This window comes from Esox lucius, chromosome 5, assembly GCF_011004845.1.
Source record: "Esox lucius isolate fEsoLuc1 chromosome 5, fEsoLuc1.pri, whole genome shotgun sequence".
NCBI classification, from domain to species: Eukaryota; Metazoa; Chordata; class Actinopteri; order Esociformes; family Esocidae; genus Esox; species Esox lucius.
The window spans coordinates 17042704-17061259 of NC_047573.1; the positions used below are offsets into that span (position 1 = coordinate 17042704).

The 18556-nt window shown below is 41.6% G+C and overlaps 1 protein-coding gene across 1 annotated transcript in view; it reads right to left on the reverse strand.

Moving 5' to 3' along the window:
- Positions 1–17730, reverse strand: part of ep300a (E1A binding protein p300 a) — a 38851-nt gene extending 21121 nt beyond the window's left edge. The window contains exons 1-13 of the mRNA XM_013133810.4: positions 17221–17730; positions 14065–14660; positions 10508–10687; positions 10042–10363; positions 9802–9915; positions 9335–9574; positions 9132–9237; positions 8684–8818; positions 5381–5498; positions 4205–4292; positions 3821–3892; positions 3512–3594; positions 3021–3188 (exon numbers count right to left, since the gene is read on the reverse strand). Of these exons, the coding sequence (XP_012989264.3) occupies positions 3021–3188; positions 3512–3594; positions 3821–3892; positions 4205–4292; positions 5381–5498; positions 8684–8818; positions 9132–9237; positions 9335–9574; positions 9802–9915; positions 10042–10363; positions 10508–10687; positions 14065–14660; positions 17221–17314 (2316 nt within the window). The 5' untranslated portion in view covers positions 17315–17730. The remainder of the gene's footprint in view (positions 1–3020; positions 3189–3511; positions 3595–3820; positions 3893–4204; positions 4293–5380; positions 5499–8683; positions 8819–9131; positions 9238–9334; positions 9575–9801; positions 9916–10041; positions 10364–10507; positions 10688–14064; positions 14661–17220) is intronic.
- Positions 17731–18556: the final 826 nt, after the last annotated feature.

An 18556-nucleotide genomic window follows, 5' to 3' on the forward strand; every position in this document is an offset into this window, starting at 1 on the left:
GACCGGGAACACCCCACAAAAGGGCTGCAGTTTTGGATATTCTCTGACCCAGTCATCACAATTTGGCCCTTGTCAAAGTCGCTCAGATCCTTATGCTTGCCCTTTTTTCCGGTTTCTAACAACTTTGAGAATATTCACTTGCTGCCTAATATATCCCACTCACTGACAGGTGCAATGATAAGATAGTCAGTGTGATTCACTTCAGCCGTCATAATGTTATGGCTGATCGGTGTACGCAAAACAAGAAACACAAGTGTGAAATTAGATCTGTAAACATAAAAACACCCTGTTAACATGACATACAAATATTTGGCTTGTACAAATCTAGCTTAAAATTATAAAGTACAAAACATCACGATCTGGAGTTTTGGTAGTTTCATCTCATCCTCTCAAAAAACATAACCGAAACATTCCCAGAGGAGTGCTAATATAACAAGCACAAGCAGTGCGAACAGCACAAAAATCTGGGAAACCATATATGGTAGGGGTGCAATGATTTAAATTATAGTGCAAAATAAGAAAATAATTGTTCAATTTTGAATTGGTAAATTTAAAAGGAGTTCACAATGCTATGCTTAAGTTACCGCACGTCATTGATTGTTGTAATTTGTTACCACCTCCACCATATCCATGCAACTGATCATGTACAGTTCATTTAAAGGAGCTGGCATTAAACTATTTGTACTCAAAACTGTTAAATTAAATTATACCGCTCTATACCTGCATAACTACGGAAGTCATTACTTTTAATAAGCTACTTTTTGTATGCAGTCACTGACAACATAAACCAATGCTAACTTGTTATTCCCCCTCCATTTCTTTGCCTAGCAACTAAATAAGGCACAGGTGCAGTGGGTGCACACATACGCTTTTCTAGAATATTTGATGGCTGCTTTGGGAGAAGGTAGTGAAAATATGGCGCTTGAGATGCCCCATGCTTCTTTGAAATCAGCACTATGAACATTTTGCATTCCCAGTGAGTTATAAGAACAATGCTTGTGTCGTTGATAAGAAAATGAGTTTGCTACACGTGGGTGTCATACTCCACCTCTGGTAACATCAGACATGGCAGGTCATATGTGGAAACAAAGAAATTGATATAACTTGAAAGGAATCGTTCATTTGTCTGATATAACTGCTGATAAAATACTTAGTTTTAAATGCGCTTCTCTGGCAGCCGCATCTCTGAAAGGTTTCTGCTTGTATTGCTCAATGTTCCGCCCACGGAATTATCAGATTGGCTATTAACTTTTGATGTATAGTAAATCAAAACTCATGTTTGTGAGAGAGAGAAGTGGAAAAGAAGAACGCAGAGATCCATGGCTGAGACGAGAGGTCATTATGATGTTTCTCTATGATGACAATACCCAGTAAAACATTTTTGTGGACTAGCTTTACTCCACCAAAAATGCTTGAACTAATGTTTTGTACTAATGAGCAGAACTAATGTGTAGCCTACTAGCAGAAAAAAACTTGGGAATTAGATTTTGTCCCTACATAAAGCTCTTTGTTGCAGTAAAAAAGATGGCGAACACGAACATTTTAGTTTATTTATGCAGTGATATTTTTGTTTAACATCAGTGCCAATGCAGTTAAGGTTTTCAGTAATTTAACAATTAATATAACAGAATACTCTCCCGTATTTTATTTTTTTTTACATGATGGTAGCTAGGTTTAGCAAAAGTAACGTTTAAGACTTTGCTAATGTTAAAGATTTCACCTCCGTATAATTTGCACTTACTATACTGGTTACATTGCAAACTACATAACATGAGTGTTAACACCAGTAGCTAACATTGAGTCTTGAATTTATTAGCTGATGTTAAAGTTACATTAGCTATTGCATTCAAATAAGTTTGCCATTCATTTGGTCAGCTGACTAGCAAAAAACTTGACATAACGCTAATTCTTGCACATAGAATATGACCAGCCTTGGTATATGTTAAGCATGACACAATAGTAGAAATACTCCTCCAGTAATAATGCTGTTTGGTTCCCTGTCATCATGTTAATACATTACATTCACAGACTTGGAACAAACTTAGACACACAGGCTTTCCAATGCTTGTGTGCTGTAATAGGTTTAGTATTTTTGGGCTCTAATAATGTAAGCATATTTTAGTTCTTTGACCCTCTTAACCTTCTATTTTGAAACCCCCATTCATTGCAGATGGCTACACCACAGCAAAAGTTACAGAAAGGTTTTAATTCAGTCATCAAAAGATTGTAAACAGTAAAATGTACCTGATCTGGGAAGCTATTTACCGGTAGTTAATTATTTATCTATATAAAATTTAGAAACGCTGCGAGGAGCTCCCTGAACTTTATTCTTCAAAATATAATGTTTCAACTGTTCAGTTTCCTATAAACATTTTGACAGTAAAAAACCTAACAAAAAAACCTTAAAAATATATATCGGCCACAAATATCGGTCATTGGTCACCTTGATCACTAAAAATCGAAGTTGGCCCTGAAAAAAAAAAAACATTGGTTGACCTCTACTTAATACCTAAACGCATTATTGGCCACCGGTGTAATGTCGTTATGCAGTCTACATGAAATCGGGAATAGCAATGCTATGGTAGAGCACTGCGCTTGCAGTCCAACTTATTATTGCTAACTTCAATGCGTCGAAGAGCTACGTTCGGGTCATATCATGGCAAATGTCAGATTACTGAAAGAAAAAGAAAAAAAGAGTCTGTACATAGAAAACAATCTGTAAATAAATAAATCGAGATGGAAAGCAACAATATACCATCTAAAAAGTCATAAAAGGGTATTGGTACGTTCACATATCTAATTTCATGTTTACGTTTCACGTATTTACCTATTACCTTTTGAAATCATACCAATTTATGTATGGACTTTATGATCCCAACAATACGTACGCTTAACCTTTTGGCAGATATCTAATTCCATAACCATCAACTGAAAACATTTGTAGCACCAGTGGAAAAAGGTTGGTATTGAACCCTAAGGTTGAGACAGACCATATACCTCCGCTTTGAAACATCTCTCACCTGTCCCATGCCTCCCTGGTTGTTTTGCTGGTTCATACCAGGCTCTGTCATGCCAGACTGCACCGTGCCAAGAACTGGTCCTGGACCGGAACCGGGGAACTGCCCCTGGGGCAGGTACTGGTTCTGGCCCACATTGGCCTGGCCCATCCTAGGGTTCCCCATCCCCATCTACAGGAAGCACAACGGGTGTTTTTTTATGTGTTTTTTTCTTTAATAATGGAGCATATTTAGAGATTTACTTTCTACATTTTAGAATTTATACAGTACTGAAATGAATTTGCATGGCCAATTGAATCAACTTCTCTTTGGTAACCACCAGCTGTCAATTTTTTTTCATCTATTCATAAGCTTGCACATCTCATAACTGGTCAACTAATCATCAAGCCCTTTTATTAGGGGAATAAGTTGAGTATGTCCTATTTAATGCTTGCTTTTCAATTGAAAAGTACATGCTCATTTACTTTGTGTAAAGACGGAAGGAGAGCACTGACCTGGTTGACGGGAGTGAGGGGGAGAGGGGGGGTTGACCTCTGACCCATAGACTGCATCCCCATTTGGTTGAACTGGTTCATAACTAAAGAAAGCAGAAGCAAGAGGATCACAGCATGCAGAGAACACATCTAATCCAGCAATGAATATGGGTTCTGTGCATCTGAAAGAACAGCGTAAGTAGTAATCAGGACGACTTGAGGCTGTTGTTCTGTATAACGCTGTATAGTCAACATGACCTCAAGTAAAAAATTAAAACAGAACTATGGTTTCTGTTTGGCAGCCATTCTCTCCAGTCCTCATTGACTCACCTGCCGGGTTCTGCATCCTATTAACCATCTGGTTAGGTCCAAGGGGCCGCGAGGGGTCTGGGAGTGGACCATCTATAAGGGGCGGACGGACAAGTTGATAAGATGAGGGAAAGGCGAGAAGGCAAGGGGGAGAGAGCGTGAAAGAGGATGTCCTAGCGCTATTGCACTACAGTGTTTGTGAAAAAGTAATGAGAGATCTCGAAGCACCTAAACGCGGAACGCACAGTGTTTTTTGTACATCTGTGTGATCACATACGCGCCCTGTCCACTCACTGGGTGGCAATCCTGTGGTTGGTTGTGGCTGAAGCTGGCCCAGACCCATGCCCTGAGACCCCAAGCCTGATAGGGACATGCCAGGGCCAGGCTGAGAGGGCATCAACATACCCTGCTTCTGGAGCCGCGTCCGCCTCTTCTCCTCCAACTCCTTCTGAATCTTATAGATCTTCTCAGCCAACAGGTGGTAGTACTCCGCCTGAGAGTAGAAAAAGGGGAAGACAGGATGGGGAGAGGATGAAGACGGGTAACACTAAAAACAGAGACATTTTATTCACAGGGGGACTTTTCGCTCTTAAAAAGAGCACAATTACCAAAATCTGACAATTCAAATAGCTTTGCATAGCCATAAAAAATTGGAAAATAAAATGCTTTGAAGATTACATGATCATTTCAGATTGGTGGTCTGACTGTGTCACTACCTGACGAGGGCAACGCTTATTGGCCCGCATCGCCCGGGGTGAGGGGAGCCATAGACAGACGTAATGACCTAGTCATTGAGTAGTCATTTAGGCAGTTTAAACACAAGCAACACTGAGGTTATCAGTGAGCGAGCAGAGATGGTCAAGGCAGCTGTCAACATACAGTTTAAGATTGCCATCCTTCTTATTGATATAGGGCGGGTTTCACAGATACAGATTAAGCCTAGTACTGGGCCAAAACATTTTCAAGATTTTGTGTCTTGATCTAGGCATAATCTGTCCACAAAACTGGCCCACAAGGTATGATTTTGACATCGGTTTATTACAAATCTTAAAGCAGTGTGACTGTTAAGACTGTAAAGTAAAGACACTGCAACATTCAGAGACAAAATATGACAATATATACCAGGTTTTGGTTTGTGTGACACAGCCAATTTTCCAAATGACTAACCTAGCATCCCAATGAAATCTGCAGGATGAACTGAAGTGGTCTGTAAGCGCTAAGAGAGGGATCAAGTACGTGGATAGATGCTTTTAGGAATTATCTTCAAAGTAGTAGGGCTGGACCCATGCTGTAGCTATATATGTGCGTGGGCGACCCCAGCGTAGACAGCTGGCCCACCTTGTCAGTAGACCCTAGTCTACAGAATTTTTATTATGTACTAAGACAGCCCACCTTGTCAGTACAAACATTTCTTCTGTGATCCTTTCACACTGAAACTATGCAATTATGATCAGGCAATAAGTCAGACATCCCTGTTAGTCCAGCAGTCTCGTGGAGACAGGTGACGGCATTTGGCCAAATATTCAAACCTTACAAAACCATTAACAAGAACTGAGTGACTCTGTCAGAGTAGCAGCTTACCCTGCTGTTGGCAGACTCGTACATGTCCCCCTCCACCTTCCTAGCATACGCCACCAGGTTCTCCATCCGCCTGTCCTTCAGAGCAGCTGGGTCCGGAGTTGGGAAAATGGCTTGAACCCTACACAAAGGACAAGAGATATTAAGTTTTTTTTTTTTTTTTAAGGGACAACTGGTGACTTTTTCAGATCTTTCTAGTCACATACTGGTAAGACGACGTGGACACAGTATCAGATAAAGACGTTTCCGAAACACTAAAAGGTACCATTGCCCAAAATGTTTCATTGCGCTTAAACATGTGAGTGCAATAGTTACATACTGTCACCAAACTAACTTATGTTCATAGGACACAGAACAGCGAAATGTTTTGAAATACTTAATGATAACATTCTATTGAAACAGGGCCGTCACGAACAAAAAAAAATTCCCAACTGCATATAAAACATTTATTACAATTAATGTTGGGGTCAAAATGATAACTGACTATCTTGAGACCTGGCTTGGCGAGTTGCAGTGGTGAAATGTGTAAACAGACCAAAATCACAGCTAGTTAGCAGTGGCTTAGCTGGGTTACAGGGGGGAGGTGCTTAAACAGTAGTCACTAACTGTTGTTGTACAACTACAATTTCTATCCAGTTATAGCACAGAGACTATTTTGCCACTGAAATGCTCAGAAAGGCTGCCTAACCTTTCTAAAAGAAAAGAAAACCTTAGGCCACCTAGGTTCAAACAACGTGAATGCTTGTGTATCCATTTAGGGATGGACATTTTAGTAGAAACAAATAAAATCTTACATGTATAAAAGAAAATTGACTTAATTGGACTGGAAGTAATGTGCCTCATCTGCCCAAAACAGATGTTCAGAAATGAACAGACTTTTAGTTTGGCAAACAAACCTGGCAATCCTGTGAGGCTAACAGGTAGTGTACACTTTGCAGTGGATGATATACCCACATCTATCTCCTGGAGAGTTAATTTTTTTAAGACTAATTATGACCAAAATAAAATAGACAGGTAAAACAATACACAACTTGAAATTCGCTCCATGAGCTTAAAAAGCTTCTGGATGCAGAAGATACTACAAGAGTCCATGCATACTTTTCTTCCACAAACTAATCTAATAACGATTCGACAAACCAGACAACACCATAGTATGGTTTCTATTTAACTATTCATGATTTTTGTGTAGGGCCTGGGCCCGAAATTAACACCCACAAAGAGTAAATCTCAGAAGGCTGAGTAAATCTCAATACCCTCCGCCACACTGGAGGGTAAATGTTTGTACGAAAATAGTAATGTATTAAATATCTGGCATGATGGCTTGGAGGAAATTACTGAGGTTTGCGTTAAATTTAAATCCACCCATTACTTCGGTGAGAAAGTATGCATGCATTTTCTAAGGAATAGGGTACTAATGAGTGAAGTTCGCCGTCCAATAGCCAATTCGGTCTTAACTCGTTCTTCGGATCTTGCGCTGTAGTAAGACAGTAGTTTATGTACGGACAGTGAAACGGTAAGTTATTTGAAGCGTGAAAACTCCCACAGACTGAAGACTCTACCGTATCTATAAGCTATGTTGTCTATATGTTTTAAAAGATAGCAATGCCATAGCCTGCGGTAATGCTGGCATCTGCATTTTAGTTTGGTGAAGAATTAGACAGCTACATAATGGATTCATTTTTTGCCTGTAAAACCTTGGAAAAAGGCTAAATAGCACAATTCTTCACCTCTCAGAGTAGGAGACCACAAATGGAAAAAAACTACATTAGCAAGGTGACCACAAAGCCTAAAGATTTCACTGGCAAAACTTTTTAATAAAAATGTTAAATATAAAGTTATAATATCGCATTAATTTCAACAACCCCACATAACTGCTTTTATTCAATTCAAGTACGTTTTTAGTTTTGGAAAAGGTATTGTAAACTAGCGACCCAGTGACTGAAGCTAGGGTAGAGATGCTTGGGGAGGAGCAAGCTTAGGGACATCCAACAGGATTTGGAGAACGGAGTGGCCCAGAGAGTAGTGAGAGTAATGATACCGTGACTGACCCAACAGACATTGGTGACCACGGTTTTGATTTGGGGACTATAGGAATTAAAATCCGGACCCATTAGAAGGTATTCATTCAATAATTTCACATTACAATAAAAGTAATGTATTACTAGTTTTCCTATTAATAACATCTTTAGCACCTTCTTCAAGCCAACCTGTAGGAAAACATAGGGCAAGTGGTTTTGATCCTGAATAACTTACATTTAAATGATTTTATAGGCCAATGATATCTGTAAAACTAATTTTAAAAACATTTTGTTGACAGGCTATTCTCAGAACATTTTGCTGCCACAATAATTACATTTTATTACTGCTACATCTAAAATTCTGAATATGTAGGCAATGTTTTCAGGGCCATTGTTCTCAACTTCATGGGACTTTTTTTTTCTTCAGGAAATTAGCTTTAAAATAAACATATCCTTGGAGAATTTCAAGAAATAGTTTAAAAGTATTATTAAGAAAGATAGGGGCCAAATCACAAATTAGGTTTTGTGAAAAATTGAGGTTTGGAGATTAGAGTTAAGAGGCTGGCTACAGTATGATGCTGAGGATGTGGTGAGGAGTTGTTCTGTGTGACACAAAGAGGCAATTTATTATTTTGGCCAGTAAAAAATATGCTTAGCTGATGGATTTTTTTTTTTATCTACCAGTCCCTGTGGCAAGTGAGCCAAAAAGTAAAATGTCAGACACTTGGTAGGTTAACTTGCTAAAAAGCCATCATGCTTTGATTTCTTTTTAAATATTTGTGAACTAAAATGTACTTGACAAACATTTTGAGAAGGACCAAAGGTAAGTGTTGGGAGAAAAAATTGACACGAAGTGGTTTCTGTTAGAAGGGGACACAGGACCAGGTAGATGGTGTGAGCAAAGTTTAATTTTATGCCTTTCAGCAGAGATTTTTTTTTATTTAAAAAAAATTAAATTGAAAAAGGTGACCGAAACTTAGCTTCAGCCACTCTGCATACAAATTCTTCTGGAGGGTACACCTAAAGCAAGGGGGACAGGGCCCAGACTGCAGAAAACCTTATGGAGAAATGTGTCCAACTGCGGTAAATACACTGAAGAAAGCTCTATCGACAAAGTCTCAGAAAGTCTCCTGTACTAATAGGCCGACCACACCCCCTGCCACACCCACCGGGGGAAAAAAAACATCCCCCCCACCCCAGAATATAGTCTTATATTCTGGAACGTGTGACTGAATTAATAAAGCCATAACTGTTCATTTCCTGTCCATCCGGCCTAAGTGTCACTCACAGTTTGTGAACCAGGTGGTTCCTCAAGTCCTGGGTGATATCTTCGTGCCAACTCTTCCGCATGCCCGGCGCTGAGGGTGGCGTTGCGGTGGGCATGGAGCCCATGTTACCAGCCCCGCCTGCATCATTCATCAGACTAGAAAAGACAAGACAAATTGATCACAAGAAATACCTGTATAATCAATAAACATCACAAGCCCACCAATTTATCAATGTCGGTCTGAAGCACGATCTACAGTACCGATCAAAGGTTTGGACACACTTACCCATTCACTTCAATGGGTTAGCGTGTCCAAATGGTTAAGTGTCCAAACTTTTGACTGTTACAGTAGGCGAATTAGGTTTGCACCTCTGGGACAAGTCCATTTGGCCATACATGCTCAATAAAGTGAAACTTCAAGTATTTTAAGGCAAGAAAATAACCATTTCAAACAAGGTCCGCTACTCACCTCTGAGAGGTCATGTTGAGGTGCAGCATGGTGTCCTGCAGTAGGCTAGCCTGCTGGTTTTGTGGTGGAACACCAACCCCGCCATTCACTCCCATCGGGTTCCCACCTGACAGAGGAAGATTAACAGACAGCGTGAAATAAAATGGTTAGGGACACTCACAACGGCTGCATTAGTACAGACTATTTAAAGATCAGTAACTTACCCATGGGGTTGAGTGGTCTCATGCCTGGCTGACCCTGCAGGCCCTGTGAGGGCAGGGCAGCCTGATTGGACTGGCTCTGGATCTGGGTGCCCTGGTAGGTGAGGCCCAGGGCGGCATAAGCCCTCTCAATAGAGCTGGGGTCCATCTGGCTGGGGGGATTGAGGCTGGGGGCGCTAGGCTGGGCTCCTGGTACTGAGCCCAATGAACTACCCAGACCTACACCAGGCCCTCCTAGAAGAGCTTTAGAGACAGCAGAGGGAGACATGGGTGTTAATAGGGAGGCACATTATGAACACCAAAAGAAGTACCCTGCTAGATCTCTCAGAACACAAGGGCCAGATAGGCAGGCGCTACTTGATGCCTTACATTGAAAATGCTTCTGACGGGTTTCTCAACCTTACAGGAATATTACAGTACATTAAATGAATACCAATAAGTGCGATTTAACGGGCAGCAGAGGCACTCACACTGCTGATTCCTCTTGTCCCCAGCATTCTTGAGCGGCAGGCAGACGGGACAGTCGTGCCGCGTACAGTTCTTCCAGTGAGAGATGATCTGTCTGGAGGACGCACAGTGAGCCACTGAGGAGACACAGGAGGATGGGGGGGGGACACAACTTAGTATACAACATCTTGACGATCACACATCACGGGTGGCAGATGTGACAGGGCATCATCTCGCACGTCAATCCTGATTTCTCAGCCCACCTTGGCAGGACTTGCCGGCCTGGCAGTGGGTCATGTGGTTGAGGACGTTCTTCATGGTGCGACAGTGGGGCAGGTTGCACTGGCGCACCTCGCCGTTGGCCTGCTCCCGCCGCTGGCACTTGTGGGCGTGGAGTAGAAGCACCAGCTGCTGCTGGATGAGTTTGCGTTTCTCCGGGTCGGCCGTGGGGGGCGCTCCGACTGCGGCGGCCGCAGCAGCTGCAGATACGGCAGACCCGAGGCCTCCCTGGGCATTGGGGACCATCCCTGGAGTGCCCCCAGGTCCGGCTCCACCACCCACACCAGCAGCAGACTGCTGGGATGCCTTGGGGCAGAAAGGGAAAGGGGGTGGGTCAAGGCTGGTGCCTGCAGTGGACTGATATCCAAAAGGTGGCACCACTTGCGTATGAAAATACATAATCCCTCATTAGGGATGATCGGTACGTGACTACCTAGCCAGTTCCCTTACCATGGCAGCCATGCCCTGCATGGGCTGACTCTTCTTGTCCATGCTGAATTGGGCCAGGTTGTTGGGCATGGAGCCTTTGTTCTGGAGCTGAGGGCCCAGCCCTGCTCCACCCAGGCCCTGACCTGCCTGCTGCCCACCATAGGGGCCTCCATAGGGGCCCGGGTTACCCATCATTCCCATCTAAGAAAAGACAAAGAGGGGGCAAAGACAGAGGAAAGCGGGTTATGGCCTTGAGTTGGCTGTTTGTCTGGTATATTTCGGAAGCCTACTACCACCTCAATTAGGGCGTATTTCAAGCTGTGAAGTATCAATGTGAAAAGAACCACACATCTGTCTTTCAGAAGGAGAGCATTAAATCAAAATCCATTTCCCGCCACTTAAATCAACCACTTCTACCGAGAGATGTCAACAAATTCTTATAAAAATAGAAGCAGATAACATTTCCGGTTGAGTAGCGTACGTTTCCAAACAATGTAAACACACCTAAATTGTTCTGATCAGTCCTTTTGTTTCCAATAGCCTGTTTAAGAAAATTACTAACTCCCAAAATTGCACTCTCTCTAACTGGATAAAGTGGGAGGGAAACTTCTTATGATAATCATCACTACTGCTAGTTTGCTAGCAAAAACAGCCAGGCACTGACAACTGTACAATAACATGTTTACATTGATGCGTCAGGGAATACCTTGAAACATCTTACAAATACAGACCAGATTTTAGGTCAGTACTGGAATACGACTGCACGTTACTCAACAATTTCACTGTACATACTTGTCAACATAGAGTAGTGTTCCATTGCAGTGTAACCACTAACACATGTACCAGTGAATCACTGACATTACATATGCTATGATGCGGGAGAACTTCTGTCTTGCACACCTGCCACTGTGGCAGATCCATCATTCCTTACTGTAGCTACATGGGACTGCTTGTGCCAGAAAAAAAAAATCTCTCAAAACCCCTAATTGATAAGATTTTTTTTTGACCATTGTGTTTGAAACCCATCTGTTCAAGAAACACAAGTAGATGATCTGCTATAAGATATTAGCTTGGGGCGCTAGGGAGTTGATTTAGTTTTATCATCTATCAAGTTATTTTCATCGACTGAAGTCTGATGTCAACAGAAAAAAAGTTCAGTCATCTATAATACTAAACCACTAAGAAAATTAAAACTGACTGCAATTTCTCATTAATTCAACCTGGTTCTTCAGTGGATTTTTGTTTAACATGTTCATTTTGACACGTGAAGACCCAAACCCAACCATTCCTTAAAGAGGCACTGTGTAGAATCCTGCATTTAACATCAACATGACAACAACAACTTGCCACCTCCTCCTCACCGAAAGCCACCCGAATAGTTATCTAGTCCAGGGTGGTTTAGCATGGGAAAGATAGTACTGACAGTGTCTAAAGAGAGTATGAGAAGACTAAAAAGTTAAAAATTTAAATGGAGAATCTCTAAGGCACTCCAACAATTTTGAAGAAAAAGGTAACCCTTTCAAATATGCCCCCTTAACCCTCCCGGTCAAATGCCTTATGCGGTAGTGTTGTCTCGCTACAGACCACTAATTCCATCTTCCAGTGCTTTTCCTTACAAGACGATTGCAAAGCATCAAGGGGACCTCACGCATCGTTTCATTGAGAAAAAGACATGACAACATTTTTGGTTTAATAATTATTTATTTTTCTCTAATCTATTTTACTTAGATCTGTGATAGAAATATTGACTGCACATTTGTTTGACATTTCATAAATTACTTGACTTGTATTCAGTTTCCCTGACAATATTTACTCATTGCATTTATTGTGTTTATTTCTACAGCAGAGTACTTAGTTTGCTATTTAATCAAGTCTCACCATACACCAATACACTATTTTGGGGGATTTAAGATTCCCTGGAAATTAATCTTTTAATACATTGTTCTCCATGTCATATCAAAAATATTTCCCAATATTGGGACGTAATTTGTTGGCCATATGTCCCAGCATTATGCTGACGTTACAGTAGCTAAATGTACTGACCCCGGGATACACAAGGCCGTTGTTAATGACCGACAGGACAATCCTCAATCGAGGCAACTGAACTATGACTAACATCCCTGGTGTGGTAAAAAGTTTTTTTTTTAACCCATTTTCCTACCCTGAACATAGTGATGACCAATTAGTAATCCTGCATCTCACCAAGTCCTCAAAAGATTTGAGAATTTAAAAAAATACAGACATCGTACAATGCGCATCTTTTAGTTTGACACTGATCACTGAACCAGGCAGGATTTGCTGGTACATAATGGCATGGAAAATAGTGCATTCTCCAGCCAACAACCACAACAGAACTTGCAGACGCTCAAACTACCACAAGGAATTGCTACCCATCCACCCCAGAAAGCAATCAGCCAATTAGTAACGCCCACTGTGGGGACCCCCAGGCACTCTAGTATACTGCAAACAGAATTTGAAAACAGAATTTGAGCCCAGAATTACGCAGCGACACTGAAAGGCAATAACTTCAAGCACAGCGGCCCACAGACATGGTGTTTAATATGTTGGATGTACATGTGCATGGCGTTTTTTTTTTACGAAAACATTTCAGGTAAAATTCTGAACAAGCCCACTACCACTCCTACAGGTCTCAGCTATTCCACTTAACATTGACAACCACCACTGTGGTTTGCCAAATTAATCAAGGGCTTTCAGGTAGCTCCCACTTCATCTGAAAAGCAACCCTGTCCTCGTCTCATCATTAACATTACCTAGCTAGCTATCCAAAAGCAGTGACAGCAAACTTGGCCATACGGCAAGCATTCGTTAGCTTAGCTTGTGGGCTACTTGTGTATTATTCTGCTGGACAGCATGGACTGGCACCAAAGTAAACACGCATCCTTGACACAAATATACATTAGACTATTCCAATTATGTTAGTCGACTAACTTAGTTTCTTTTCAAAATATACAATATGGGAAAAGCTCAACCCAAGCGATTATACATTAATTATGTGAGCATTACCTTCACACACGCCATCAATCCCCAGGCCATACCATTTGCTATTGAAAATTGTATATTTTATCCTACATATTTTGTATGAAATAAGATATTTTAAAAACAGGGTCATAATGATCATATCATGCCGCTAGATTACCGTAAGCGCCCACCTTTGAATTGTCAGGAACTAAAAGCATTGGTTAATACAAATGTTGACATTATGAACAGCATGTTATTGCATCAATGCTTAGGTTAGGAATTTGTGGACAAGGCAGTTTTACTCTGAGACAGCTTTATTAATTCAGCACCTACAAGAAGTGTGCTTTTGGTGCTTCAGCAGAAACACTTCTGATTAGTTCTGATCCACTGTCAAAGATAGATACATCTTTAAGTAATACTTAATTTTGGCATTAACTTTTGTTTTTAGAGTTGCTTTTTGATGGTAATAATGTAAACCAGAAATACAAGGCTTTTTGAAATCTGAATTGGTCTGTCCACCCAAAATATTTTTACTCTATCACCAATTAGTGAAGTGTGACTTCCAGAAATTGTAATTGGATGCAAAAATCCATGCATACCTTGTTCAGTGCTCCAGGTTGCTGTACTCTGAGTCCCGCCTGTCCACCGGGCCCTTGCTGCTGCAGGGTCTCAGCCAGCAGGTTGCTGTTCCCCCCCATTCCCTGGTTTGAGAAGCCCATCCTGGGTGAGCCGTTCATCACCTGTCCCCCCATCATGGCCTGCTGCTGTCCGTTGCCCTTCTGAGCTCCCATCATGCCCCTGTTCATGGCACCCACCATTCCTGCCTGCTGCTGCATCATGCTGGCCTGCTGCTGGGGTGAGAGGTGCTGCTGCTGGCCCATGCTCTGAGGCCCAGGGGACACCTTCATGTTCCCCAGGTGGCCCATGCTGGCCCCTCCTGGACTTCCCACAGTCCCCTGGCCCTGCTGGCTGGAGGCTGGTGGAGCACCCGACCGAAGGAGCTCAGAGAGCTGCTTGTGTTTGGCCACTGCATCCTGGCCACCACCACCTCCGGGGCCCATCCCCATCCCACCTCCTCCTCCCCCCAGACTGGTGTGCAGCTGGCTGAGATCCCCTCCGTTGACCAGTCCCAACTCCGAAGAGTTGATGAGCTCGTCAGGGAGGTCGTGCTCCAGGTCAAATAACGAGCCAAAATCTGTACAGGGAGGATAAGCGAGATCATCAGGAATTAAGTGCAAGAGAAGAGTGAATGTGCAAAGAAAAAAGGGTCAGAAAGAGCTGGGTGTACAGGGGTACACTGATGGCCTAATAAATGACAATTCAGTGTATAAAATAATCTGGCATAGTAGCATCACTGGCAAAGCAAACTACATTTCCGAGAGAAAAAAAAAGCTTAACAATTAGGGTGCGTGCCCAAATATACACTCCCACATAAGTTAGTGTGTGCCACACCAAAAGGGTGACTTAGCGACAGAACAGAGATACTTTTACACACACGATCCATCTCCTGTGCCATATTTACTAGAAAGCCAGGAGCAAAAACACCTTGAAACAGAAATGGAGATGGGGCAAGAAGAACTTGTCCATTTTAAACCATTTTGCAGGACATTGCTAGAGTATTAAACAGCCCAGGGATGAAACTGAGGTACACCAAATAATTGGTAGACATACATATAGATATATAAATATAATCGACACAGACACGTGAATAAATCAACATGTGTATAAGATAGTTGGGGTAAAATTGGCAATCAATTTCAAGATCTTACCAGCATTATTGCACATCTGAAATAAATTACACCTCATCTGAGATCTCAGGTGCAATAAAAAGCATCAGGCACTGCAGAGATTGCATTCAAACTGTACAATCAGGATTTTCATTTCATCGTTCATAAGGAATACACTTCTGCGCATCCCAGAAATTACAAAAAAAAAAAATACTCATCTTCCAAGTTATATTTATACCTTATTCAAAATATGGCTCCCATCAACACTGCAACATACTGTTAACTGCTAAATCCTTGAAAGACCCACAAACTTATATGAATACACAGCAATAAATCTTTTGTCAGGTTCCATCATTTATATTTCAGTCATTATACATATGCATCCTATCCAGAGTGACTTTGCTGTAATGAGTGTATACATATTACCAATCAAGCCAAATGGCATCATCAATCCCAGTACATGAACTAGTTCAACTGACATTTAGCGCACTTGTAAATATAAGCCCAGTTTTTACATTAACTGAATATGTTTCCTAAATGTATTCCCAAAGAGTAACTAGATGCAATACAAAAAAAAACATACAGGCCTTTGGATTTTGCTGGTGTGTGACTCCATTTTCTGAGCAGTATGGGAAAATACAATCTGAAGTGGACAACATTTAAAAAGTGCCATAAAAGCACTAGACCCCCCCCCCCCCCTTGTTGTATATCGTTTGGTACCTAGGATCAAAGTGTTTGTTGTGAAGGGGGTGACTTCGATATGTTACAGACGGACAATGGGAGGCAACAGCTATGCAATGACAAAATGAAAGAACACATTTCAAGTCCAATTTTAAACATGCCGTATCACACAACTACTAGCATCTGCAGACGGCCATTTAAATCTATGAAATACTATAGTCTGGTTTTATAGCTTTCTGTTTTAACTCCTGCACATTCTATAGTTTTTAGGTTTTTTTCAGAGTGTTATGGTAGGTAGCCTAGGTACCCCAATCTCTGGCACACGACATCTTGACAAAAACTAACAATGGCAATTTGAGCATAACAATCACTCAGCTAGCAACACGGGCCCGTTGCAGCCAGTAGCTACAAAATTTACGTTAGCTAACTAGCCAAGTTGCAAACATCGACTATATCGCTAGCTACCAACTCACCAGGGGAGCGAAACTTCACCATTAGTTTACGGGCTAGGTATGCCTTTTCTAATACATAGTTAATGAGCCCGTTTTTTTTAATGTAAGGAAACTCCTGGAAAATGTCAAAACATCAAAAAGTTTTGAAGGGAACAGTTCGTTGGTGTGCTTAAGTGCTAACATTAGCTAGTTAGCATTGAATGGCGATGAGAGCTTTGTCACAACTCGTTTTGAAAGTTAGCTAGCTAGCTAGAGTACCTGACTAAATAATGATGTTAGCAAATAGTTACACTGTCGTTTATGAATCACCGTTGGCTGGTGTTTTATGGATTGCAACCTAGATAACTAAATGAAATAGCCAATAAACAAGTTTTCACCCACAATGTGTTACCAAGATCAAGCAAGCGGTAAGCTTCACAATCTGCTACTCTACGCTACTAGGTAACTGGTTACCTACTCAAAATTAATAGCTAGCTAAATAACAACTATAGTTAGCGAGGTAGCTAGTTAGGCGTATCGCCTGAAGAAAAGCGTTCATGTAAATTTCGTCGATCATCATTTATGGTGTTTTCTGCGATGTTGACAAGCGATATATTTTTGCAAGTATGTATTACCTAAATGCTAACGATAAATATTATAATTGTGTAGGGTACTGTCCATTCAGTGAGCGAAGTTACCTAGCCCCGCATTTGTAGCTAGCTAACTGGTCCTGAAATTACTACAGCCTGCTGTGCTACGCAAGTCCGACACACATTCGTTAGCAAGCGCTAGAACGACAAAAACAGAGTCAATCACACGGCCCGTTCCTCTTTCGATTAAAACCACAGCAATTGACAACAATTCGAAATAATAATACAAATATTACCCAAACATACTACATCAAAACAATATTTACCGTTTCCATCGCTGGCGGAGACAGAAAGTGCCGGAGAGGATAGTTTAGGCCTCTTGGCTGAAGGCGGGCCAGAGTCCAGAACGTTCTCGGCCATATTTTTTCGAATTAAAAATATATACGGTATCCACAACGAAAGACGTTTTCACGTCTTTTTAACCGTATTTTCCTTTTCGATTCCACAATTGTGACTTTTCCCCCTCCTTTTGGGGGACGAAGGGGGGGAAAGTCCCGTGTACAAAATACTCCTTTCCTGGGTTCGCCTCTCGATTTCAGCTTCGGCGTATCAACCCCCTCCCTAGTCGGATTTTTTGTTCTTTATAAATTGCCAGAGGAGGAGGAGGGGGTCGGTGTGAGAGAGGGAGACACACGTAGCGGCTCTCCTCTAAACTCATATAGGCTCATTTGATGCGAGAAGAATTTTCGAATATATATCTTCCATGTTTCCACCCGTTAGTCCTGCCACCCTTAGTATAAGGTGAACGTAAATGTCCGCCAGCAAACGCTTGTTGGCTGTGATGTGGTCGGGAGCAAAGAGGTGATGCGAAAAAATACACAGCCGACAAAATATTCCAGTGCCGATGCAATTTATTGGGAACAGCCTGTTATATCCAGGGTCTGGAAAAGATCAATAGATGAAAATGATGTACTATAATAGGCTACAGTGTTGCAATACAAAATATATCTCTTTATATCAGAATGTCAACTGAAGGCATGGTGGTATATTATAGCTAACACAGGAAATCAAATGAAATATATGTTGCACCATGCATCAACGGAGGTCTGTTTCATGGAGCCTAGTACAATATAGGATAATTTTTTTTAACAAATTGTTTTTGTCCTAATTTATTTCCTTCCTTTCTTTAGGCCTTGTCTCCTATACCATAGCTGCATTTCAAATGCTAAACATCCAGAAAAATGCACAGCTATTAAGGCCACGGGGCAGACAGGGCCCAGAAATCTGCACTGGCATTCTAAAAACACCTGCCCAATCATAAGGTGAAGGGAACTGTCCATTTATTACCTTGAAGCCTGGCACATGCACTGAAGCACTGGTCCATTTGGTCTCCTGTGAGAAAAGTGCCCCTTTAATTGATGGAGTTTTTTTTTTAAACAAATGACATTATTTTACTATACAATGTGGGTATAGAAAGTCACCAACCGCTTTCAAAATGTTCACCTTTTGTTGCCCAGTACGGTTTAGACCATTATTAAGAAATTGAAAGCAAATGCAACAACCCAGACCATGTATAGATCAGGCTATCTATCCAAATTGGATGACCAGGCAGGGAGCAGACTGACTAGAGAGGTTACCAAGAAGCCAATGGCAACTTTGAAG